We start from the raw sequence: 27,800 nt of genomic DNA on the forward strand, positions 1-27,800 counted from the left end.
CTTGAGACTTAAGGATACAATAATGTGGTGAACATGTGGTTATGTTTAGGCATAAAAAACCCTTGGTTATGTTTAGGAAAAGATCATTTTTGGCTTAAAATACTGACTCAATCCTGACTGGAAAAGCAGGGATGTCAGTGAAAAACAACAGCTTTTTGCATTACTGTTCCTGCTGGCAAAAAAATACATGTTTGGGGGCTAAAAAGCCACTGGAAAAACAGCAATAGATCTCTAAAAATACCCAATGTTTGGTGCCTAAAAGAATCCTGGAAAAAGAGCCAAGGGTCCCTAAAAATCACCCATATTTGGGAACTAAAAATTATGTGGTCTGTAGTGGTCTACACCTTGGCAGGAGTCTCACTTAGGTGTCACACCATTTGCCATCCCCTCCACATCCTGATGACAGTCAGCTCATACACTATATCTCTTTAGAAACAATGATATGATACCTACGAAATGTACAAATATGACATATCTGTGTGAAGGTTGTGTTTCATAAACAATGTGGCAACTTTGGGGATGTCAGACAAACATACAAAACACGTGGCTCCATATATGACAATTATTCATAATAAAATTTGAGGGCCATGAAAGTCATGGGAATTTCCTGGGAGAAACAATAAAATGGGATGCTACCGGGACATGGCCTTGAAATATAGAAGAAACCTGGGAAAACGGGGAGTGTTGGCAGGTATGCATTATGGTGACAATGAGGTCGCATTTGGACAGTAATGTTCACAACACAAAACAAGCAGAGGGTGCTATTTTCTTGAGAGCTGTCGAGTTGCACTGTGGGTGCAGCATTCTTGTTTTTCAAACAAAAAAGAGGAATGCTGCATTAATTTTAATGCTTTTTCTGTAAAACTGTCCATCGTTAGTCCGACAATGGTACAGGAGTGCAACGCTAAATCCCTGAAGCAGTTTTTTCATCTAACTCCATTATCGTGACTAAAATTGTATTCATCACATACTTTGGTTTATGGCCAAATACCTGCGAAACTAAAGACATTCCCATCAGCCTCAGGTGTAGTTCATGTTTGCTAATAAGTTAATGCCAACTATGATGGTGTCCACAAACATGACAAATTAATGCTAAAGTTGCTACGTATCTAATGTATGTATAAATATGCAAATGTGTGCTTGTGTGATAATATGTCAGTGTTGTGTTAAGTTTGCTGCGCTGCCCCCGAGTGGCCAAAAAATGAAGGTTTAAGAAGCACAAACAGTCAAGAACAGACAGAGAAATATGCTACCAATCATCTGCATCATCTACTGACTCACTCTGAACTGTGATAAATGTGTGTGATCAGTGTGTCTCACCCTCCAAACTTGAACTTGCTGTTCTCCCCAAGGAACACCTCCTTGTGCTTCCTGCGCCCGGAGTTGCGGCCGCCGGTCACTGTGGTGATGAGGCTGGCGACCAGAGCCAGGCAAGTCAGCACGTCCACCTTCATTTTTCACAGGTTTCCCTGCCACAACTGACACAATGCCAACATCGCTGGCCACAACCACTCCACCAGCTCCACCAGTTCCACTGTCCACACCACCCTGCAGACTAACGCTGGTGGTTTTGGTCAAACATCCCACTGTGGCTAGAAGTTTCCTCAACCAGAAAGCTCCAAAACAAAGGCATGATTTCCAAACAAAGCAAATGCATGAGTGCAGTGTTCTCCTAAATGTTTCTACATGTATCTTTACATGCATGTATCTCTGCAGCAGGTGTTTGTGCAGCCCCTCCAGTTGAACATTCCGGCTGCGATGATCTCCAGGAATCTTCTGCTGCTTTCCCCCCGGCTTCATTCACTCCTCCTCTTGCTCGCACCGTCTGTCTCTGTCTGTTTTATCTGCAGTTTTTTTGTGGATCTTTCTATCTCTGATTAAAATCGATATGAATCTATTCCTCGCGGCGATAGAGGAATGACACTAATTCCACTCTAATCCTCTTATCTACAGCCACAGCAATCTTTCACTAACCTACAAACAGTCACACACACACACTCAAACACCCATCAGTAATCAGGATTTTCTCAGCGGGACAATAAAAAAACAGGCACCTGGTGTGATTATATGGATTATATGAGGTTAGCGCACACCTCCACATTTTGTGTGTGTGTGTGTGTGTGTGTGTGTGTGTGTGTGTGTGCGTGCGTGTGTGGAGAGGGGTTATGTGCGTGAAAATGAATCACGGGATTGAAAGCAGCTCAAACAATAAAAGGTCGTCAAGATCGGCCGAGGTTTAATCCAAGCTGGAGTGGAGCGAGAGCTGTGTCTAATCCAGCCTCACCTACAGCTCCTTCTTCAGTTTACACCTCTGGAAGACATAATCCCACTCACATACACACACACACACGCACGCACAAGTATCAACACGCACGCATGCACAGCCTAAAGAGCCGTGCAGCTGCATAAAAACACATGCAAATTCAGTTTTAGATGTTTGGTGTGTGAGTTTGAGGAATTTCTTCCTTTGCAGTTTACTATGTGTGGCACCAGAGTTGTTGAAATTAAAGGAACAGTTCACCCAAAAACACAATATAAATTGTATATAGTACTCATCTCCTATGGCTCTCTGTGGTCCCAGAAAATGTTTTCTATCAAATGGGGTTAGGGAGAGCAGAGCGCCTGGAAAATAAAAGCATATCAGTGCAAACGGACTTTGACAGAGTTCGAATAAAAGACAGATCAAAAAGACGTCAAAGAACTTTCGTCAACCATGGATACATTTGTACATTATTATGCAGCGGATACACTGAAACTTTACATTTTCTTATGTTTCATCAACACTGTGGTTAACATGTGGTTATGTTTAGGCACAAAAAACACTTTGTTATGGTAAGGAAAAGGTCATGTTTTGACTTAAAATACCTGGTTTTGGGGGCACAATCTCCACTGAATATCTCCCAATATCTCAGCAAAATAACCATTTTTTCTGGCACTATCCCGAGAAATCCCAGGAAACGCAGGGATGTCTCTGTCAAAAACAACTGCTTGTTGTGCCACTATCCCTGTGGGAAAAACAGCAATGGGTTGCTAAAAAATTGCAACATTAGTGTCTGTAAAGCCGCTGGAAACACAGCACTGACTTGCTAAAAAAACAACTGCTTTTGTTGTCAGTTGGTCTTGAACAGCCAACATTTTCTTCTAGTGACTGGACTGACAGCATTATCCAAGTGTCTTTTTGTGGGTTCATGGAACTCCAAACACAACTATTCCATTAAATTACTGTTACAAAGAGCATTACCCTGAAGGAATTTTTTTAGGATTATTGTTTTTAGGGATTTGCCTTTATTACTGGACAGCTGGAGAGAGACAGTAAAGGGGGAGAGAGAATGGGGATAACATGCAGCAAAGGACCACAGGTTGGAACTGAACCCGCACCGCTGCAAAGAACTTAGCCTATATGGGGTGCACGCTCTACCTGCTGAGCGAGAGGTCGCCCCATGAAGGAATCTGTTGTGCCCACAAATACATACAAGACACTTGCATACTACTGTGGAAGCATAACAAAGCATACATTGGAAATACTCAGGTAAAGTACAAGTACCTCAAAATTGTACTTCAAGGAACAGATTGCAGATTGCAACAAGTTGAAACTTCTGGTTAGAATTCCTTCAGTGTTCATTGTTCTGGAGGTTTGTACTGGAAGCTGAATTATCTACAGACGTCTCTTCCTCTCCAAAACAAACAGACCTGCTGATTTAAACAGGTAAAAACACTGAATAAAACAGTTTCATGGTGAAAATCAATGTTTCTTCTGCCCTAATTAGCATGTCGCAGATGGGCCGCCAGCCTGGCACCTACAAATATGTGCTCACCCTTCTGATCCAGAAGTTCAAACGGCTTTTTACTACAGGCCCAATTATCTGCAGAGGTCTCTTCCTCTCCAACACAAATTGACCAGGTGATTTAAACAGGTAAAAACACTGGGTCTCATTCATGAAACGTGAGCAGAAGGAATTTGTTTGTAAACTGTTCGCAGACGGAAATTTACGTGCATGTCCGCATTCATCAATATTTTAGTAGCTCCGATCTTTTCGTAGCTACTAACAAAATCTACTCCTGCTCCTGACCACTCGTAGTGCTTGTGTAAATTTAGTAAAGCACATAGATATTGCTTGTCACTATTGGAATTACAATTTTAACTCGTATTGCGCTCACAATACACAGATGCCTTTGAAACACGTAATCTAAACATGACAAAAATATTAAAAATATAACACATTTAGTTAAATTAGTTGGCAATTAGCAGGTTTAAGATCCAGATTAGGTTCATGATTGTGAATTATCTATGTAAATCGACTCAATAGATTACACGTTCTTTCTACATGTTGAATGATGATAATGATGGCAGCTGAAAGAATTATTTGAGACAACACGTGTTTTTTTTTTTTGTTTGTTTTTTTGTGGCTTTTTGGTCATTTGAATGAATAAATATGATTTGAAAATGTTTAATTTACGTTGTATAAAACAGAGCTTTAGGCTATTAAGATTCAAATAATTTGAAGATGATGCATACAAAACTGCTGTAGGCTATATGTTATCCTTATCATTTGTTAAAATAAATGTTGTAAATGCATTTCTTTGCCTCCAGTTTCATATCAAACCATTTACGCTTCACCTTCTTTGTACCACGGAGACAACATTAACAGCATCTGTTACCTCCCTCCAGGCCTTCGCTTTGTCTGTCACACCACTACTAACTGAAGAAAATGAAATGTTTTTTCTTAAGTCCACTTCACCCAAAATTAATTCGATCTCCGCTTCGGAAAAATTATTTTTTCTTTCTCTCTCTTTCTTTACGCCATGACTGACAGGTCGACAGGATGCACCTACACCTCCTTATATGGTGGTCATTGGCTATTCATGGGCGGGGATTTATGCTAATTGCTGATTACAGGGAGCGCGCTGTCACTTTACGATGGATTGGCATTCATGATCATACACACGTGTTTACGATCGAATCTGAGTTTCCCGCGGCGTTCCTGAATCCGGAGTAGGTTTTTAGTAGAGTAGGCTTTTATGTGCAAATCTACACACAGATTTACTCACTTTTCATGAATGAGACCCACTGAATATAGCAGTTTTGTGTTAAATAAATCTGTGTCTGGGGCTTAGTGGTAGAGCAGGCGCCCCATGTACAAGGCTGTTGCCGCAGCGGCCTGGGTTCAAATCCAGCCTGTGGCCCTTTGCTGCATGTCATCCCCTCTCTCTCTCTCTCCCCCCTTCACGCTTACCTGTCCTGTCCAATAAAGGCAAAATGCCCTAAAAATATATTTAAAAAAAAAAATCTGTGTCTTTCTGACGCACTTGTCGCGGAGGGGCTGCTAACTGTGTCCAACTCGAAAATGCAAATGGCCATACCTAAAGCCAGTATTTGGTTTGTTTGTTCTGGGCTACTGTAGAAACATGGCGGTGAAGCATGGCGATCTCCACAGACAAGGACCCAATCCCTATGTAGATATAAACGTCTCGTTCTAAGGACGCATTCACACTGGTGCTATTTGGTCCGCTTTAAATGAACCCTGGTCTGCTTCCACGGATAGTTCAGTTCATTTGGAGTGGTGTGAATACTCATTCGAAATCTGGTGCAGACCAAACGAGCAAACCCTGGTCCGCTTGAAATTTGGGGGTCTCGGTTCACTTGCAAGTGAACTCTGGAGAACAGGGGGAAATACAAACGGACTATCCAGCAAAGCAAAGAGAGGAAGTGATTCAAAGAAAGGAAGTGGTGTAGAGCGTAGTGCATTTTGGGTAGAAAAAAAACAGCGCAAACCGGGAGAAGCAGAGCTAAAAAAAAGAAAAATTTGAAAAATGTCTCTCTCCAGACGTGGAGCAGTGAGGAGGTGCAGGCAAATTTGGTGTTGCTCCATTGTTTTTGTGGTGACCAAACAGGGTGAATTGGATGGATTTCCGTTTTCGGTCCTGGCCGGGTTTTCTTCTTCCTCATGCTTTTTTTTCTTCCTGGTCAGTGGTCGTTTCGGGCAATAGCGCCCCCAAACAAGCAGTTATTGTAACTGTGTGACGTTGTCCAGGTGGTTTTATCCGCTTTAAAAAGTGCAGTGTAAAAGTGAACAGAAATGAATGGTGTAAAATTTTTCAGCATTCCCCTCCCAATCTAACCAAGTCCCCAAGACTATCCCCTGGTGTGAATGCACCCTAACGTAGTGAGAACACAAGGATTTTCATTTTCAAGTGATTATACACTAAACAAAAGATGCTTATTATATTACACTCCATTTCTGCCAATATATCCTGCATCCCAAATCCTACACACTGGACCTTTAAGGACAGCTGAACTAAAGTAGAGCAAACATACTTTTCACCACTGCGAAGCAGGACACATCCAAAAATCCTCACTGCATATTACAAACAAAATCACATTAATCAAATTACAACAAACCCAATGAACACTGGTGTCAACTCTGCCTCCTTCTGAAATTTCTTTTGGTCTAGTTGATGGCTCTTTTTTAATCTATATACTTTCAGCTTCCGCCTGTTTTAAACAGTGGAAACAATCACTATGTTATCTCATTTGATTCGAAGATTACAGCTGCACTATGTCACGCTTATCAGAGATCGTCATAATTATACAATAAAAGATAAAAGGTGAAAGTCCATTCCCTCCCACTTCACCACCACTTACTGTAGAGGCCTTTCTTTAACCTGAGGAACTTCCTGTAATCCCCAACCACAAGATCAGACTGGTTTAACTGGTGTCCAGGTGTGAGTGTGAGTAAGGGTTAGGGTTAACTGTGGCACGGCTTCCCTGAAAAAGAGAACAGTGTACTTAGTGAAACTTTCCCAGGTTAAATAAAGGTTACTCATCTACATCTGGGATTGTTTGACTGTCTCCTTTCTGCTGAACCTAATGATGACTAAATAATGACTTAAAGATGACTAAGAGGACACACGTCACGTCACCTCATGCTAAAAGATAAAGATGTGAACTGTGTCTCATTTGATACAGCTATTTATTTGTTACTGTACGTGTCATTTAGGCCTCTGAAAAGTGAAAGTGAACAGAGGATACAAGCCAATCTTTTTATTGTGTAAGCAGGTGTTGAGGTGTTGGCTGCCTGGCATACAGCACATAGCACACGGTACACAGCATGCACTAAAACAGCTCTGCACTTTAAAAGCAACCCCACTGACATTTGATTGAGCTGCAGAGGAAACACTGACTCCTATGGAGGGTCTCATGTTTGTGTTTGTGGGTGTGTTTGTCAGTTTGCCAATCACAACCAAACTCCACCCATTCAGAGGGTGTGTGTAGAGTGGCCTTACTTTCCCTGTAGTGCCTTGTGTGTGGTGAAATGATTGTGTAGTGGAGTGTATGTGTGTTAGCTGCCTTTTCTCTAAATAACCTGTTGATCCAGTCAAGCTGACACTCACTCAGCCTCAGGAGGCAACACGCTCTTCTTCCTTCTCTTTTTTCCTGGATTTCATCTGAACCGGAGCTCCAGCTGAGTCACTGTAAGTGTTTTCTCAGCTTTCACTCTAATTTCCCAGCATGTCACTGACAGATGGCACCAATTTCAGCTCTGTCTGTTGTATCAGGTCGTTAAAAAAGTGACTTTTTGTACTTCACAAGAGAAGTTTTACTGTGGATGTCCAGGAGCTTCTGTAAGTTTTTGCCTTTTCTGTCTTTTATTTCATACATACAACAGTTTTGTTTTACCAGAAACTAAAACTTCTACTATTACACTTAGGGATGATATTAATAAGGACACTAATTAAAGACACTTGTATGAACAGTTTAAGGTGTAGAAGGGTTATATTTCTATAAGAAGGTCATTAATAACATTTAGAAGAGCAGGGCTGCAATGACGCTTTAAAGCTGCTTCTAAAAATATACATTTCATTCATAAAAGTAATCAGCTGGTCAAAGACACTTACTGTAAATCATGAGGAAAGCTGCTTCAAGAGGAGCTGAACTGTTCCTGTTGTCAGATAAACTCAGAGTGCACCTCAGATCAAAGAGCAAATGCTGAAATTAGGATAAATTAAATCATTCTGTTTTATATCCAAGGATGTAGAGTTTTTTTCATTACTGTGGGGGGGGTTTCAGGGAAATACTTTGTGATACTTATTTAAAGAAAGTGAAGTTTAAGTGAGGGAAAAAAGACACTTTATCAGGATAAACTGCAAGTTTGTAGCATTTATTGTCTGTCTTTTGGCACAATATATTAGACCATCTGTGAATAAATACACTGTGTGCAATTTGAAAGTATAGAGACATATATATAATGTTGAGGCTGATGTTTGTGGCTGTCGGTTTTGTGTATGTGTTGACTTATACGGAATAAGGTGATTATAACTTTAATGTGTGTTTTAGAGGCAGCACCTAAGGTCAAAGACTTATTGTCTTAATACCTTACTTAGTGTCTTAGTAACTTTAATTAGTGTGTTATTGATACAGGAAAAGGTGTTAAAAAGAGTATGTTTTAGATGCAGCACAGTGAGTCCCTGCACACACTTTCAGATTTGATTTTATTCTACTTCAGGTTACTTGTGCTGTTTGCATTTTAATATTATATACATCAAGTTTAAGTGTATTGAAATGTGCTCTGACCTTAGTTGACCCTGAGAGGTCGATTCTTTTTCAGCTGTTGTTAGTGTGTCCCTGCACGACTTTTCATGATTTATTGTTGCATCTTCTTGTATTTGAATCAAATGTATTCTTCTGTGCATTTTACCTGCTGCTTGCGTTCATTTATCAAAGCACCTTGAATTTGAGATAAACTGAGACTGCAGGTCAAAGACTTTTTGATAGTGTTGTAGTACCACTTATAAATGTGTTATTTATACAGAATACAGAGTTTAGAAGTGTTAGTGTGTATTTAAGAGGCAGAAGAGTGAGTGAAATGAGCCACATGGAGTTTAAGATAGGGATGTGAGTGCACCTGAGGTCAAAGAGTTACTGTCAGTGTCTTGATTATGGGCAGCACAGTCATAACCGTTCTCTACCAAATTAGCTCTGGTTTTTGAACTGGTTCAGTTCAGGACTCTTGGAAACTTGAAAACTGCTTTGTAGTGTACCAGCCCGTGTTTCCACCAGCTTCAATTACAACCATTGTAATCAGGGATGTGTTATCAAAGAAGGACATTGCACAATGCACAACAGGAGTAAACAATAGTAGCAAGATGGCAGGTCGCGATGATTCAATCAATCAAACATTTTGCTCTGTTACAGATATTTGTTTCAGAAAATCTGGAACTAATGAGGTCAAGAGTTATTGTTAGTGTCTTATTAACTCTAACAAACATTACTAATATAAAGGGTATTTTTTAGAGGCAGCCCAGTGTGTCCCTGCACACAACCCAGTCCCCAGAATAAATGCTGGCATTGTACATTCCTGCAAACCACATACCAATATGTTACATTTGCACAGTATAATGTTTGGGTAGGTTTAAGCACAAAAATCACTTGGTTTTGGTTATGAAAAGATCATGTTTCGACTTAAAATACCCAGTCTTATGTCACAATCCCCGCTGGAAATACTATCTCCAACTAAAAACACTCTAATAAATGTGCTTAGGGAGTAAAACTGCCTCACCTGACCTTATTTGACCCCGAGACACTGATAGTGTTTTAGCTGATGTTCCCTCTGTCAAAAGATTACTCATTTGGAATAAGAGTAATTTATTGATTTCTACAGAATCCTGAACATCTGCACCGGTCCCTTTACCTGAGACTTTTATCAGTGCATTCCAAAGCTTTCTTCTTTTTGTTTCAGCTACAAAAATAGACAAAAAGTCATTCATCAGCTTTTGAGAAAAATTGTCAAACTTGTTTTGTGGCAGGATACAAGCAAAGACAAAAGTCATTACTCATCTATAGTGCGCTCTGGCTCTTTTGCCTCATTACCAAGAGGAAATATTTGGAAAAAATCCAAGTGTATGCCCTTCTTCTTCATGAGCAGTAATTATGAGATAATGTGCTTCTCCTGTACTGTATAAAACTTAAAGGGAGAATTGTCTTCAGCTGTAATGCAGGAAGGATTCAAAGTAAACACAAAAAGACTCTGACAATGTGAGCGGCTGCACGCCCGGTTCAGCTCCAGCCAACAAACGTCACAACACTTCATCATCGTGAAACTCACTTTCTGTGTTTCAAACATGCTCTACAGTAGTAAACTTCCTTAACCTCTAAATCTGACTGACCGCTTTATCAGCGGCCAGATATACTTCACACTTCACCGCGCTCTTTCATGTATGGTACCAAGTTCACCTGTGTTTGTTTTTGAGAGTTAAGATAGTGTCGAGATAACGTGAGAGGAATTTATTATGCGTGAGCTGCAGATGCATCCTCTTCCTTTTCACTTATCAAAGCAATCTAGAGATAAAAAGAAGGGCTCGATACGGAGGATAAGATATAACAGAGGAATGACAGAGGAGAAAAGAGAGGTTCGTGATGGATGAAAGACCAAAAGGCTTCAGCTGCAAATCTCACTTTTATTTTTTGTTGTGTTGGTGATGAAAAACCAAATCCTTACTGCTCGTCAGAGGATCAGACCTGAATTCTTTTCAGAAAGGTGCACATGTGCTGACACGTTTTACACTTTATATTCTCCTGCATCCATTCCGTCAGCAATGTGCCTCTAACTATGCTCCTTCTCTTCCTTTTTCCCTGTGTGTGTGTGTGTGTATGTGTGTGTGTGTGTGTGTGTTGCCAAACCACCCAGAAAGATCCAAGAAAAAACCAGCTGTAGGGGGAAAAAAAGGAGTGGAAACCCTTGCCTGAAATCGCCACCGTGGAAGAAGCATGGACTGAAGACCTGTCTGCATGTGTGTCTGTCTGAGTCATATATGCGTGTTAGCTGAAAGGAAATCATGTCAGCGTTACACACCTGGGCCTGTGTCCTCCTCTGGATCAGCGTTGCCACGCAGGACAAAACCCCAGGTAAGACACAAACACCTCTTTGTCCAGTGGCTCCAACTGACCTGTAAGCAGGACAACGACCGCAGGGTTTAAAAGGGTTTCTTTACACAACCTGATACACAAAATCCAGTTTGTAGAAGAAAATACAATAATCTCTGAATTTAAAGTTGCAACAATGTTGGAGTTTTCTTTCCGCAATGTGTGAGCTGTCCCATATTCAGATGGCTTATTCAAACTTGTTCCCCCCTCATTAAATGGTGACGTCAGGTATGAACTCAGGATGGAAATATTTTCCCACCACAGCAAGTGAAGGAGCTGGACAAGGAAACGTCTGTCTGGTCTCATTTTCACAGCTCTGACTGTCATTCCTGACAGTTAAGGTAACATTTTAATTTCACTGCTGAGATCAAGAACACAAAGAAAAAAAGGAAACTTTCAAATGCAAAGAAATAAAGATGTCAAAGAAAATCTAACAGAGCTGCAAATCTTCTTCACGCCATTAAGTGCCTGTTTTTGTGCACGTACCCAGCATATAAAAGTTGATGCATTTGCAGCTCCCCTCTCTTTTTTTCTCAGTTTAACCACTGAATCTAAAGCACATAGCATCCTCTACATAGAAAACCTACATGCATAGGTGTAGATTTCTGGGGGGACACAGGGGGCACGTCCCCCTCAATATTTAGAGCATGTGCGTTCGTCCCTAACAGAAACATCAGGATTTTATTTTGACACTAATTAGACTTTTACACAATAAAGTGATTCAGAAAAAAAGATAAATTGGTGCATAAAAAATCACCACAATGCAGGAAATGAAGTATTTGATGGTCAAAATTTTCTGGCGGAGTACCCTCAAACTCCCTGTTTAATGTGTCACCCCTAATGTTGAAACAAAACCCTTGTCTTCGTGGATAGCTGAGTTTAGAGAAAGTTATGTCAAGGAAATGACCATTTATAGCAAACACTTATAAATAGGCTGAAAGAGAGGCTGTTTGAGAGAGGATTCTGTGGGAGAACAAACATACACGAAATGCAGCACAAAGTGCTTTACAATAAGGGCAGTATAAGTACTGAGTGCTTCACATGAAAATAGACATAATGGACATAAATAAGCGAATTAGTGATTAAAATGAACAGATACGTTTTTAGCTTTTAGCGAGCTAGCTTCGCTGATATCTATGGGTGGTGCGTTTCATAGCTTTGGGGTGTAATTGATAAAGGGTGCATCCCCAAACGTTTTCCAGCTCTAGCTGGAAACCTCAAATAAACCAGTAGCTGATGATTGCAGTGCTCTTGGAGGCAAATAGTTAGCAATGTAGCTCGGTCCAAGCCCATGTAGGGCTTTGAATACAACGCCGAGGACCTTAAAATCAATTCTAAATGTAAGAGGAAACCAGTGCAGAGCGGGTAAAACTGGCCTGATGTGACTCTCTCGTCTTGGTTCTGGTTAATAGCCGAGCTGCAGTTTTGAATGAGCTGAAGTCTCTCAGTGGTGTTTTTCGGGAGGATAGTAAAAAGTGTGTTAGAGTAGTCAAGTTGGCTTGAAATAAAGGCAAGGATCAATTTTCAGCATCTTTTTCATTAAGAAATTGTTGTACCTTGGCTATGTGTCTGAGCTGGAAAAACCATGTTTTCATCACCTTGTTAATGTGGGATTTGAAGCTTAGATCTGAATCAAGGATCACGCCAAGACTTGTAACTTCGGATTTAATCCAGGGTTTAAATTCCCCAGATTATTAACAGCATTTCTCTTTTTGTTCTAGGGCTGACAAGCATGATTTGAGTTTTGCCTTCATTTAATTTTAAGAAATTATTGCTCATCCATTAATTTATTGCCAAAAGACAGGTAGTAATGGAGTTTATGGCTGCGGCATTGTTTGGTTCAGCAGAGAGACCACATTGTGTTCTCTAATGATGTCACCAAGTGGCAGCATGTATAGTGAGAATAATAATGGACCAAAGCAGCTCCCTTGTGCAACCCCAGAACAGAGGTCATGTTTCTCAGACACATGATCTCCAAGACTGACGTGAAACTTCCTCCCTTTAATATATGGATAAAATACAGACTCAGTTTATACCATGTATATGTGCCGCATAAAACACCGACATGAGAGAGGTCATTTCTAAATCCCATGAGGTCCCCAGGTACACTAATCGTGTACGAATGGGGCTTAGGCTTAAAACCAGGATACTAGTGCAAGAGGGAGGAGATGCAATATTGTTTCTATATGGGGATGAAAGCACATTTCCAAAGTCTCTCCTGGAAAACATTCATAGTGTTGCATTTGGTTGTTTACATGCAAAGTTACAGAAATAATTGTGTGACTAATGAACAAAGAGCGCTGCGAGAGAAGTTCAAAGCACAGTCGCTGCGTAAAGTGGGCACAACTGTTGGATTGCAATTTGCAGAAAAATACAGAAATTGTCAGCCATCAGAAACACAAACTGCTCCTTACAACAGTTTAAAGTGCAATACACTACTTAACTGTACTAGCACATGGGTCCAACCGAAACATCTGGTAATGCATTTCTCTTAATCTCTGACTTTGTTGGCAGGAGAATGAACTTTTGTTAGGGACATGTCTTTTGATGCCGTTATCATTGAAAACAATGTTGAGAGGTTTTGTTAGAGGTCTGGAAGGTTATCCAGATTGCGCAATCACTAGTTTTGTAATCTCACTTGTAAGAACTCATTTGATTATTTATCAGTTAAAGTACATAGCTGGATTGAATCAAGTGTTTATTGTGATTAATAAAAGCGTGTGTGACGTTAATGTTTCACACTCTGTTGGCTACCTTATAGAAGCCGTGTTTACTCAACAGGTTGTTCAAAACCTTTCTGCAAGGGCATGAAATGTCACGTTACTGTGTGACAGGTGCAGACTGTCACCTGGCTGTCAGGCAAGTAAACCGGTCTGCTGCTGACATTGTGAAAGTGTGAGTCAGAGGTCTGAGTCATTACAGAGCTGTGATTTACAAGAAGAATGTCAACATCAGCTAGCAGCTCCAGTCATAACACAGTCAGAGATGGCTGAAGTTGCTGGAAGAGCCACGCAGGTGACAATGAATCTCTCCAGTCAGTCATCCGTTGTCACACGAATAACTGTCATGCACCACTCATGCAAACACATATGGAGTGCACACAAAGAAACAAACAATAACATCGAAGTCTTTGGCACAAAACCAACAATCTGATTGCAGTTTTGGCTCAGTCGTCTTTCAACCGTCATCCTGAAACAACCTGTCAGAGAAACAGGAGGACGGCGGCTGAGGTGAGCTACTTGCTACTTGTTGGATTTTTCTGTGGGAATAATCTCAGTAGTTGGGTTAATTCAGCACTGTTATTTGTGGGATCAAAAAGGCTCCCATACTGTAAATGTCGCAAGCAGATGTTTCAGGCCTATGACAGCTGGGAGAAAGCACACTCTTGTGAAAGTATTGAGGAACAGTCATTCTGTGTCAAATCAGATGTGGATACAGTGTTTTTCCAACAAACTCTATTTTTAGCAGGAAATATGGTAATGTTGTTATGTATAGTATGTTTCTATTATGTATAGTTTTATTTCTATTAATATTTATGATGATTTGCATTTATCAGTACTCCTTAAGGCTTCGCCTGTTTAAATCTGAATGAACAAATGAAGTTATTTCAGCCTTCAAAAAAGCTCAATAGTCAGAAAAGTTTGTACACTTGAATCTGCGATGGAAATTAATACGTCTTTATAACTCAGTCCATTAAACACAAGCCAAGTTGCCAATACTATACAGTGCTATTACTATTCTGACAATATTTCATATATCTGTTACATCATCTGTTTTCAATCAGTCTAGTTTCCCAAGAATAAGATTTGTTTCGTGTAATGAGTATGCCTCTGCAATCTATTAACCACGGCCCACATCCACCCTGGCTGTGTGGCAATAAAGGGAAGTTGAGGGTGAATAATTCTCATCAGATGTCACTTCAGTTCTGGAGGTGTTTTTCCACATTCTGTACATCCCCTACCAAAGTTTTCTTTAATCCTCAATGTTACGCATTTTCTTTGAAATGTTGGACTCTCCCAGATGATGCAACAATCATGTAGATTTATTTCATGCATACCAGTTTTATTGTTTCTGAGAAATAATTTATGTCTGTCATTTTGCCATGTCATGGCTCTAAAAACAGCTATACCAATAGGCCTCTGTTGCTGTTGATGGATCGGGTTGTAGGCAGAAGTAGTAAAGCAACGATGACTGCAGTGGGACTTCATTTGTAAACCTGCGTGTAACACTGTGATGTTTGTAAAGGATTTCATTTTTTTTTTTTAGATAACCTTTGCCAAGAAATCTGTCCAGGAGATTCTGCAGAACAGGCCTTATGTTGAAAATTTGTTATCAAATGCCATTAAAACCTAAACTTTTCAATTTAATGTCATCCAGTTTTGACAAACAGCTGTACATCTGCTCTGTTCGGTTGTGTTAGCAGCTGCTACAACAACAAACTGAGACTTTGGGGAAAGTTAAAGTCACAAGCCTCTGCACTTTCCTAAATTCATTAATTTATTAATTTTTTTATAACCGCTTATCTTGTTAGGGGTTGCATGGGGGCTGGAGCCCATCCCAGCTGACATTGGGCGAGAGACGGGGTATAACCTGGACATGTTGCCAGACTATCACAGGGCTGACACATAGAGACAGACAACCATTCACACTAGGGCTGCACAGTATTGGAAAAAACTGACATTTTTTTTGTTTTGCAATATATATTGCGATATTAAAAAATACAAGAATTTTCACCAGATGACTTAAAGTAAGAAAATAAAAAAATAGCAGCAGGACTTTTACTCACCACCACTGCAGAGGCTATGTTCGCGTACGGTACTTCAAATGGAGCTCCTGCCATCTGCTGGCGCTTTTTAGGTGACTGCAACAGCATTTTAGTTGGCATATGAACAGACACAGTGACTGAAATAATAGTAAAAGTAATAAAAGACATAGAGGCGAAGAGCAAAGAGCTCTCTTCAGAGCTGCTTTTCTGAAGCAAAACAAAAGTTTACATGTTCTAAAAAAAGAGAAAACATCGCATGTCCTGCCTTGACACAGAAGGGCTCCACCACCCTGGAGTTCAATCCCCCCACCCTGGGTTCAAACCAGGAACCCTCTTGCTGTGAGGTGACAATGCAAACCACTGTTCCACCTTGCAACCTATATTTCCATTATTATTAAATCCTTATGTTTCCATCTCATTCTGAGTGTCTTGCCAACAGAGACCAATCACAAACAACTTAAGACGAACGAGCGATCTGCCTACACAAGGTCGATGATGAGCAACAAACGTCACAGAGATAGACATCACAGAGTGTTATAGTTAAAATAATAAGCTGGCAAGAAGAGGCCCATCAAAGGAATCAGAGCGGTAGCACTGTCAAAATGCTATGTCGTTGAATCTGTGAACAAAATGCAGTGGGAAGCTGCTGAATTTGTTTTAGTCCAAAAGATAAAGCTGGGACAGGTGTTGTGCCCTTAAACAAGGGGAATAGTGACGGGAGAAGAATGAATGTGACACACATGCAGCTCTCGCCTTCACTCGTCTGTAATGAGTGAGGAAGAGAGATGCGCGCTCCCCCTATTGGATCCCCGAGACATTACTAACAGAGCAGCGAACAATTAACCCACACAGACGTGGCTCTACATCACCTGTCTGTACTCCTCTTTGAAACACAGTATTATTAGTAATCAATATTAACCCATTCACAATCAAAAATGAAACTAAAACTAAATACTGTCAGAATGACGTACAAACAATTATGAGGCATGGATCAATATGAATGAATAATGCCCAAATGAGCGACTAGTCATGTCTGCCATATCACTTGTCACACAGGCAGTTTTATTTTGTTGTCACTGTGCAAAAATTCCCCCAAAACTTTGAGCATATCTTAATTTAACCAGACTAAGAGAACACAGTCTTCCTGGCTCTGTTTTCAGGCTTTAGAAAATCCAGCCTGCGATTGGAGACTTTAGCTAATAACAGGTCATTTCACAGAGAGGGCGTTCCTATTGGCTGTTCTACAAATGCAGATGTGCATGGATGCCCCTTCTGTTGCTGCCATTAAACAAGTTAGAAAAGGTGCTGCCACTGGCCACTAACCTGCTGTGACACCCAACATTTGCAGGTTTGCGCTGGCCAAATTCAAGTTGCTACAGCTACCCACTGAAGCTCTGAAGTGAGGCGACAAGATCATGGGATGGCTAGCTCTCTAACTCTAACTCTTGAATTAAATAAATGAAAATATGGAAAACACTGTATACAGTGCATGGAAATGCTTGTGGACGTGTTTTGGGAGGGGTTTAGGAGAGAGAGGGGAGAGCTGCAGGAGTAGGGGGGTATTTTCAAATTCTGATGGTCTTTTGCCCTTTTTCTGCCCACAGTAGATTCATCACTTAGCCTACAGCTTCCAGTTTACGGATTTTGTGGTGATAATGATGCAGATGTGATCATCTAGGAATGTTTCCTTCTTTAGTTTGGTATGTCTGAGCAGGACAGTGTCATGGAAACTTTAATAACAGAGGTTTCTTCCTTAAGTTGTTTGTTAGACTGCAATCTGAACCAAACGGAAACAACTCAGCAACACAAGGGTTTCTAGGTATCAGCAGAGCAATGTTGGTATCAGTCTCAAGGAAATATGTGAATAACAGAAAAGAAGTTTGATGCTTTCTTGTACAGTGTTACCTAACTACAAGGACTACTACTGGATTACCACCTGGTCAAAGCAGCAAACAGGGCCACAAACACAGTTCCCATGGTCACAGCAACCACCAACATCACCATCATGAGGTTGGATGACAGCAAGAGGCTTACAGTGCAAAAACCTCAGAAACCTGTGCCACTCTACTGATATAACAAAAAAATTTAATTTATTTTTCAATTTTTTTTAAATTTAATTTAAAGTTTAATTCAAAACACATCTTAAAGTTAACACAAATCTCTAGTCTAACATCATAGTATCTCACCTGAACTCATTTTGTCTTGTTTCAGACGTCGTTGTGACATGCTTTGTTTCCGAGGAGTGTGTGCTCCCCTGCAGTTTCCAGCCGGGCAGCGAGGAGACCATTGAGTGGTTCAGACAGGACGTGGTGGTGTACAAGTTCAAGCGAGAAAATGATGACGAGGATGACAGCGATGATGACAGCAGCGAAGAGCACTTTGAGCATGAGCGGCTCGCTGGCCGCACCTCAGTTTTCCCACACTTGATATCCCGTGGCAATGCCACACTGATCCTCAGGGGGAGCGTTCTGAAGGACAGAGGAACATACAGGTGTCATGTGCACACCTCAAAGGGTGAACACAATGCAAAGGTCATTGTGAAGGTGGAAGGTGAGTTTACAGAAAAGGTTAGAGGTGAAAGCACTTTGAGGATGTTGTTACACTGAACAGGTCTCGAGAGGTTTACACAAACTGACTGAAACGGAGGTGCAGTCTGTTTGTGATGCACCAAGCACAGAATACATAGCCTAGACAGAAACAATCACCTATATAATTATGCAAGATAATTTGGTGACATTCATGCAGAGGTTTTCCCTGATGCACCAGAGAGTAAAAATGGGGTTGAAACAAGTGGAAGTGTTTTCAAAGAAGGTAAAACATAGCAACTTTAGTTTATTTAACAGCGACTACTACTCTATATTACAGTGCAAGACGCCTTGTTTACAACCCATCTGTCATTATTTATGACATACCATGAGATCTAAGTGCAGCCTCAACTGATAGTAAACTTATTATCTTTAAAATTTCAGTCGTGGGTGGTTACTGGCCTGGTTTAATACTACAGCAAACACTCACTGAGCAGCTACTTTGACAGAAGCTGGTATATACAGTATGTTTACAGTGCAGCCAAACAAACAGTAGCCAGTCAAAGACAACTGCAATTTTATGTCGCACACGGCGCATGGAGTTCCTTATCTAATAGCTCACTCTGGCTGCTCCTGACTCTGACATTACTCCCTTGCAAAAATCAAAACTTAGCCGCTGATGAAGAAGCATTTTTGGTAATCAGTTGCAGTCAGCGCTAACCTTAGTGACTAATACATTGTGTTTCCATTGGCTGCTTCACATAAAGCATGGATTGTATAAAAATAAGGGAAATAGCCACCACGACTACAGCAATCTGGAAATCCATCGGTTAAAAAAAAAAAAAAAAAAAAATCTTCCTTTTTTTTTTTTTTTTTCTACAATGTAGATTGCAGAATCTGTCTTGAGAGATTATGACTGCAGTGGTTTGGGACTCCTGTTTTGAAGCCTCAAATTTGGCATTTTGCCATCAAGAGGCAACCTCTGAGAAATGCTGAGAAATTAAGTCAATGTGGAAGTTTACCCTTAGAAGCAAACCCTTTACCCTAACCTTAACTGGCACTCTTATAACACTTTATAGCTAGCTAAAATGCTAATTTAGCATTTTCTTTAGAGCCTCTGCTTACAGACCAAGAAGTGAAAGGGGGATGATATGGTGGGTGAATCATGTAGCGGGTGTATCGCATAGCTGTTCTAGCCATAGCTATACCTACTTTGATAGTGTTAATGGTGTTAATCTGAGGGGAACCCCAGGGTGCATGCTAGGCTTCAGCGATGATGCACATGAGTGCAGTACAGAGCGGTGGCAGTGAGCTATATGCATGTATGTGCAGCCAGACCGACTTACCATATCAGACCTATATTAATGCTCTGAATGTCACAAACAGAACCTTAAAAAACTTAAAGAGATGAGTTACAGAAAAAATTACCCCCATACAGTGCTGTAAAATTGAGCATTTTAACATAGGGGTCTATAAAGGATTGACTGGCTTCTGGAGCAAGCCTCAAGTGGCCAATTGAGGAACTGCAATTTTTGGCACTTCCACACTGGCTTCATTTTTCAGCCCCAGAGGTTGCTGCTCGCTTCAAAACATAATATGGGCTGTGTTTAGTGCTAATTAGCAAATGTTAGCATGCTAACATGCTAAATTGAGATGGTGACATTATACCTGCTAAACATCAGCACAAGCATTGTCATTGTGAGCTGAACCTAGCATTTAACTCAAATTGTGAGAGGCGCCAGCATGGCTGTCGACTCTTAGTCTTATTTTATAATTCCCTGTTTTTACTTTGAATACTCGGTGTATAATTACTTCAAAATGACTTCAAGACTCTCTACACACAAGTCCATGCCAATATTTTTTTCTACCATACAACTTCACAGAGGTTCAGAAGTGAAAGCAACATTAGGGTACTTTTAAAATTAAAGTTTGTGGTTATATTATATTGTATTAACAGAGCTCTAATAATATTGGCAGTAGAGAGATATCACCCACTGTGAGGCTATATTGAGTCCTGGCATTTAGAGTCTATCATCAGGGGCTGCTGGGAAACATTTCAGCATGCTGTGTGTGTGTGTGTGTGTGTGTGTGTGTGTGTAGCACCTATCCGCGGACTGTCTCTGGAGCTGTCCAGGCTAAGCGGCTATGAGGAGATGAAGTGCACCGTCCGTAATGTCTTCCCAGCCCCTCGTGTAACCTGGGCAACTGAGCCGCCCACCTTCGAGGACCTCCGACCGGTCACACGTATGCTGGCCGACAAACAGGGGCTGTACACAGTTGACAGCCGCCTCAAGAGGCTGAACGGACAGCCTGACCTCATCTACATATGTAGAGTCATGGCTACCTATGGGGGTCCAGGCTGGACCGCCTCACTCAGGGAAAGAGGTAACAATTTGTGTTATTTTTGAAATTGTAAAATGCAAACATATCTTTTATATCTTTAATTTGTATTTATTGATTTACTTATTGGAGAGACTTTTTGTGCCCATCCTCACTACACCTCTGCTCTCTAGCAGAAATAAGAGGAATTCAAGGGAAAGACCTGACCATCCCTTGCTCCGCCCCTCCTTACCTGAACAACCCCTTCCTCCACTGGAGTTTCTCCAACGGCGAGGACCCCTCCCACATCCTCACCTATGACAGCCAGTCTGGGAACAGCGTCTCCTCACCACCCTGGGACAGACACGTGGAGCTGGACGGCTTCAGGGTCCCGTTTGGAGATGGCTCCCTGCGACTGATGGACCCTAAACACTCAGAGCACACGGGTAGCTACACCTGTGTGTTCTCCGTGCCACGCAACACTCACACTGAATGCACTGATGTTACCATCGACGCTCCTGCTGGTGAGGTCACAAACACAGTCATAGCCAAACACTGTAGTATTATCAAACAAATAAGAGGACATAGTGCATTTGTTGGGAACTATTTACAGACGTGGATTAATCCACATTTAGTGCTCTACAGAATATTTAAGCTTTATCAGACCAGAATTACTTAATTCTTTTTAGTTGGATTGTTTCATTTTTGCTTTTGGTCTTTTCATTAGATTTACTGACAATTAAAAAAAATAAAATGCACTCTGAACATCTGTTCTTGCACTATGTAACTTATATAAGCAGGTAGAAGTTCTCGGTCAAACAGCAGAATGCTTTATGGCACTAAGTCACACTCCACCAGCTAGAAGAAGCTACCTATCTTCCCACATTTCCTCCGTCTCTTTTCTCGGCCACAACTTTTCCCTCTCTCCTTCCGTGACTAATTTGGGAGTCAGGTTTGACCCCCATCTTAGCTTTGACGATCATATCAACCATATCTGCAAGACTTCCTTCTTTCACCTCCGTAATATCGCCAAACTCCGGCCATCTCTCTCTCGTCCTGCAGCAGAGAGGCTCGTCCATGCCTTTGTCTCCTCCAGGCTGGACTACTGTAACGCGCTCTTCATCGGGATCCCGGGCAAGAGCCTACAAAGGCTCCAATATGTCCAAAACAGCGCTGCTCGGGTCCTGATGAGAGTGCGTAAACATGAGCACATCACCCCCATCCTTCACACTCTGCACTGGCTCCCCGTTCACCTCCGCATTGAATTCAAAATCCTCCTTCACACCCATCACTGTCTGCACGGTGCAGCCCCCACCTACCTCACCGAACTCCTCAACCCACATACCTCAGCCAGAACCCGGTCAGGCCAACTGCACCGTCTACGCCCGCCCAGGACTCGGCTCAAGACCATGGGCGACAGGGCCTTCGAGGCTGCTGCTCCCCGTCTGTGGAACGCCCTCCCCAACCACCTCAGGGCTCCACAGTCGGTCGATGCTTTTAAAAAAGGACTCAAAACCTTCCTTTTTCAGAAAGCCTATCCTGACTAATTTTATCTGATTTTATCTGCTGATTGTTTTAATTGTTTTGCTCTGTTGCTCGATTTTACTGTTATTGTTGCTTTTATTGTTATTGTTGCCTTTGTACTGTGCACTTTGAGATTTGTATTCAAATGTAAAGTGCGTTATAAATAAAATCTATTATTATTATTATTATTACCTCAGTATTCCCAGGAATTAGCTAGCTAGAGCATTCCACAGCCCCTCGCCCTCATTCCCTGCTGCAGGGAGACAATTTGCCAGAAGAAGAGCAGACAGCTCTGGAGACAGGCCTTCAGTTAGCGGCTGTAGTGATTCAAATTCCACTAGTGCAAACCCCAGTGCCTGGATTCACAGCAGGCTGGTGACCAGCAAAAGCACCAGGTCTAACCTGTGTAAAGGCAGCAACAGAACTGTGGGAGTGGAGTGGTGAAGCAATTAATTTGCACCTTAAACTTAAAATGATGATTGACGTTCATGTCTAAGTGATTTGTCAAGAAGGGATAAAAATAGGCAGAGCCACCAGCATGGTTATTTGATGAGAAAAATACAGCTGCACTTCTCAGGAGCACCAAACTTATTAAATGCAAATATGTGCCTTATATAACAATGGGGTAAAAAAAAAAGTAAAGAAAACATCATCATTTTGCATAAACACAAAAGTCAGCAGCTCTTTTTTGTTGTTTCATGTATTAAAAGTGTGTATATATTTACTAATCTGTGTGTATTTGTTACCTGTGTGCAGGTAAGCACAGTAGTCCGAAGGAGACATCTTACTGGTGGATTGTCGGCCTGGTGATTGCAGTGCTGGTTCTGGCTCTGGCCTGCATGCTGGTCTACCTGAAGGTGAAAGGTAAAGATGGACTCCAGAAGATGTGGACAAACACTGATGCAAAGAAGACAGCTTGACTGGACTGACACGAAACACAATTCACAATCCCTGATCATTTGATTTCAAAACATTTGCATTCACATCCTAAGATACAAACTGGGAGTGGGCAGAAACAGTCTGGGATGTCTGGATTTGGTCATAAATTGTTCAGCATCATCACTTATACACTATGTGGAGGTCACTGCATTAAAATTTCAATTATTTAAAAGGACTAATTTTCATTTGGGTCTTGGTCGAAGATACGACATTTTATGATCAGGAAAGCAAATACAGGACACTTTCAAAAATGCTTATTTAATTTAACGCAACAACACTGGCAACTGTTTAGTTTGATTCTCCACCAAACTCTGAATAGATAAGACTTCTGTAAATTAGTTTAAATCAAAATTAAATGAAAAATGCAATTCACCACTGTGGAGCATAACACATTTTTGTAAATATGGAAGAGTCTTCATTACTTTATGGCAGAAATGAACTGTTCAATTCACAAGTAACAAATAAAAACAGCTTTGACAAAAAAAATCAAGATGACTAAATGGTCTATAGTAAAAGTAAAAAAGTGAGTGTCATCGGCAACATGTAATTAAAAGGAACAGTGCGTAAGATTTAAGGAGATTAGTGTCATCTAGTGGTGAGGATTGCAGACTGCAACCAGGCGGTGCAACATCGCGGTGAAGCATGGCAAACTCTGCTCCAACGATTCTAATTTTCTGGTGATTATGAACTCAAGAATATATACTTACATTATATTCCATTTCTACAAATATATCCCCCTAAATCCTACACACTGAACCTTTAGGCGTCAAAATTAAAATGACTCATTATGCAGCAGAATAGCTCTCCTCAGTTTTTTATTAATATATACAGTGTGATTGATTTATTACTACTGACACATTATGGTGTGAATAGCATTTTCATATTCCAAGGAGCAAAAAATAGCAAAAAAATGTGAAAACTCAAGTAAAGTGGGCTGCAAATACATAGAAACTCCACTCAAATACAGTAATTAATTAACCATACTTGTTATTTTCAACAACTGCGAGTCAATTATTATGAAATGAGATGACACTAACGATGACAACACATTCAAAAATCAGATTTTGTAAAATAATAGTTATAATGATAATAATGATAACCATAATAAAATATGATGTAAAATCTAAATTATAAAAATTAACTACTCTTACGAAATCAGCTTCACTTGTCTTAGAAGTGGGGTGTGTGTGTGTGTGTGTGTGTGTGTGTGTGTATGGGAAATGTGTGTTTCTGCATAAAATATTGAGTGTAAAGTCAAGCTTCTTTGCCTCATAGTGAATGCTCAGAGAAGTTCATCAACAAAACTACTCTTTTTCTCTAAAACAAGTTATTACGCCTTTCATTACAGTGCACGCCCATACTAGTCACACCAGTTATGATTAATTGGATCCGAGTCACGTCTATTTCTTCAGGCATTATCCAGATACATTCTAGGAAATGTAGTCATTAACTGACAGTGAAGAGTTCAATAAAAGGTTTATGTGAGCTAGATGACATTTTAGAGGCTGTACAGGTGCTTTCAAATTCAGTAATCATTACCAATTTCAGACGGTCTCACACACATTATGTCTCTCTCGTCTGTTCTCAGGAGGCCCCTCAAAGCCCAGAAATGACCCTGAGGAGGTGACAGAGCTGCATTCAGTCAAAGGTCGGTCAGAAACTATTTTAAAATATCACTAGCACTACCAAAATCAGACACTAGATAGAGCCAAAGAATACGTTTTTGCTCTGTTATCTCAGGAGGGGTTTCCTCTCCTGTTGGAACAGTTGACCTTTGTGACTTATAGATATTAACATTCAGTCTGATCTCACCGATATGAGTGGGCTGGGCACATGTAATGAAGCACATCTCAGTATGATGCAGTAAAATTCAAAAGCATCAAAAACTACAGCCTCCAAAATGTTCTCAAAGTTAAGTCAACACCTCTCTGAAATATTTTCAGCAAAAACTGAACATTATAACCATCATTGTATTATTGAGCCAGTGGTCCCCAACCTGGGGATCATAAACTCAATGATTAACATAGAAATGACAGCAAAAAAAATAAAAACATGTTTCTGCTACAGATGCTGCTTGCTTTCAGACGTCTCCATATTTATATTTACACATATATGTGTGTGTGTATATATATATATATATATATATATGTACATATGTGTGTGTGTGTGTGTGTGTGTGTGTGTGTGTGTGTGTGTTTGTGAATCAAATGTGTACAACTGAAAATGTGCTTTAAAAACCATTCTTTAAATGTTTCCGTGCCACTTAAAAAATTAAAATATAATAAATGTATAATCATTATTATTTTTATTCAGCAGTTAGTTAGTTAAATAGTGGTTAACTGTGTTTAACCCTGCACCAGCTGGCACCCAGCAGACACACTACTGTGCACAGGGTATCTTCAGTTTTTTTGGACATTTTTAAGTGTTTATCATTGTACAGTAAAGTTTTAATTCTTCCACAGAAGGAGTTATGGCTGCTAACAAATAAGTAGGGGACTTTTATCTGCTTACAACTACATTTAAATGTTCTACAAAACGTTTATTAAAAGCTTTGTGCTGCTTATAAATGCTAATTAGAAAGTGTGCTAATCTTTTTCTGTGTGAATCACTTTAAGGTCTTTAGGACTAGGAAAAGTGATTCAACTGTGTATTTAAGGGCTGACGAGCAAAAAGGTTTGGGAACTAAACAACAATAATTTTAGCAAAGTGGACCCAATAAACTGAAAACTGAGAGTATATGTTTTAAGGAGATAAAGTATGAAAATGGGTACTTTAATTTACATAACAGTACTGAGTGATACAGGAACATAGGTGAAAAGAGAAACTGTTCTCTCATCCTCACAGAATCGACAGCCGACAGTAACCTGAATGAGAGCAGCCCTTTGACTGTTGGAGGCACCAACGGACGATCAAACCCCCAGACTGGACCTCAGTTAACCTGAGAACAACCAACATCGTGGCATCACCTAACTAACAAAATACTAACAGAACAAACCTGCACAGCTACACACTGATGAGGAACTAAGAGCCTCTTAGAGACAAAGTTTTTAACAACTGTTTTTAAAAATATATATATTTTAAATTACTATTTTGGCATATTTGGATGCTTTTCCACTGAGGAACTCTTTTTTTTTGGCTCCTGTGGATTTTAGAGGAAACCCTGATAAACTGCTACATGCTGAAGTGTGAAGAAGGCTTTCAGCATCTTCATGAAAGGTTTTGGGGACCCTGACAGTGCTGTTATGGATCTCTTGTTATTTCAGGAACTTTTTAGAGAGATGTTTTCTCATGAAGAACCCTAAAGAGGGATCCTGTTGAATCGAAAACCCTGGAACAACCAAGCAACCATTTTGGGACTTAGGAACCTTTTTCTGTGTTTTCACTAGTGGAACAAAAGGTCTGAAGTTAGTTCCTCCAAATGTCCAAAAAAACAATAAAGTACTCAAAATCTTGAATGGCCCAGGAACTCTTCGGGCAGAGTTTAAAGTGCTGGACACATCTATTTGTGTACAGATAGAAGGCCTGCTCACACCAGAAAGTGGTAAAAAATATCTACACTTTTTTGCAAAATAATTATTTTGAGCGATGCTGACGTGGCAGGGCTAAGCCCCCACGAACATCACTGGGGCCTTGAAGCCAGTTTTACATACTGAGCAAATGTGGAATTACTTCATGTCTGTCATGTGATACAGGGCCCAAAAATACTTTTCCCAGTAGATTTACACTGTGAAAGAGATGTCTGTAAATCAGTTGAGACATTTTTTTGAGCGTCATAGTCCCTAAAAAAACAAACATTTGTTTCACTATCAGGATTTGATCCATTTGGTCAGATAACATTTCAAAAAATCTAGGAGCTTTACAATTACATCATTTTATTCCCATTCAAGTTAGCAGAGGGCTAAATCAGAAATAGCTCGGCAGGTTAAGTCTGTAGTGCGCCTGCCCTATGGGCCCAACAATCAAGCTTATTTGGCTTCATGCGCCACTGAGAAACTTTGATAGGAATGAACAAGGCGGCTCCAACACTGCATCCAGTTTTCTTCATGCATACATGGACAGGGCCAGTGGGGGAACTGCTATAGCTAACGAGCTAATTGCTCAAGGTGCGTATGATATCTTATAAAAAGTTATGCACATACAACTTTTCAAATGATATTTCATGCATTAGCGCCCTACTTGTAATGTAAGGTTTAAGAAAAGAAATTGGGAGTCATCATGTTACATACCTAGCATGATGGGACTGCGTGATGTGACAATGTGACATTACATATGTACGTAACAAGGCTGATTTTTTTTTTTTGTTCCACACGGGATACAAAGCCTATTGTCCTGATCAAAGACCTGTGTTTGTTTGATTCGCCACCACCCCAACATCCCTATGCAGACTTTGTGGCCAGGCCCCCAGGAAGTGCATTGGGCTTTGAAGCCAATTTTTTTGAGCGTCCCAACCATAGACATATATATATAGACGCCGCATTGACTGCCGCTGCCTATCAGAGCCGACGTCCTCGCCGGCCGCCATCTTGGATGGGTCTCGCTTCGCCTCCACAGTGCATTCACTTCTATTGAGGAAGGAGCTGTATGCACAAGTAGAATAGAATAACTCACTGAATTTTCAACTGATTTTCACGCGGTTTGGTTTGTTACAAACGGCACACATGTAGTTATGATACAGGATGCTTTCGTACATTAAAAATGCTTTAATATGCTCATATTAAGCTTCATGCTTTAATACTTTCTACAGATAGCAACAGCATGTTATTTAGGTCATAACACAGTTCTTTTATTCACCTCAACCCCAGAGTGG

The 27,800-nt window shown here is 40.6% G+C and overlaps 1 protein-coding gene and 1 long non-coding RNA gene across 3 annotated transcripts in view; both read right to left on the reverse strand.

The window, feature by feature from the left end:
- The window catches only part of LOC126397736 (gamma-aminobutyric acid receptor subunit rho-3-like), a 59,750-nt gene extending 41,738 nt beyond the window's left edge, over positions 1-18,012 (reverse strand). Inside the window, exons 1-2 of one of the 2 annotated variants that reach the window (XM_050056688.1) lie at positions 17,873-18,012; positions 10,851-10,944 (exon numbers count right to left, since the gene is read on the reverse strand). Coding sequence is in view for 1 of the 2 variants with exons in the window: in XM_050056687.1 (XP_049912644.1) it covers positions 1,321-1,454 (134 nt within the window). In the remaining variant the exon portion in view is untranslated. Of the gene's footprint in view, positions 1-1,320; positions 2,309-10,850; positions 10,945-17,872 lie in introns of those variants that run through there. The other variant, XM_050056687.1, reaches the window with a different exon arrangement.
- Positions 18,013-18,082: 70 nt separating this feature from the next.
- The window catches only part of LOC126397740 (uncharacterized), a 17,007-nt gene continuing 7,289 nt past the window's right edge, over positions 18,083-27,800 (reverse strand). The window contains exons 2-3 of the long non-coding RNA XR_007570706.1: positions 22,801-22,905; positions 18,083-18,154 (exon numbers count right to left, since the gene is read on the reverse strand). This is a non-coding gene — a long non-coding RNA (uncharacterized LOC126397740). The remainder of the gene's footprint in view (positions 18,155-22,800; positions 22,906-27,800) is intronic.

This window comes from Epinephelus moara, chromosome 11, assembly GCF_006386435.1.
Source record: "Epinephelus moara isolate mb chromosome 11, YSFRI_EMoa_1.0, whole genome shotgun sequence".
In the NCBI taxonomy this organism is placed as follows: Eukaryota; Metazoa; Chordata; class Actinopteri; order Perciformes; family Serranidae; genus Epinephelus; species Epinephelus moara.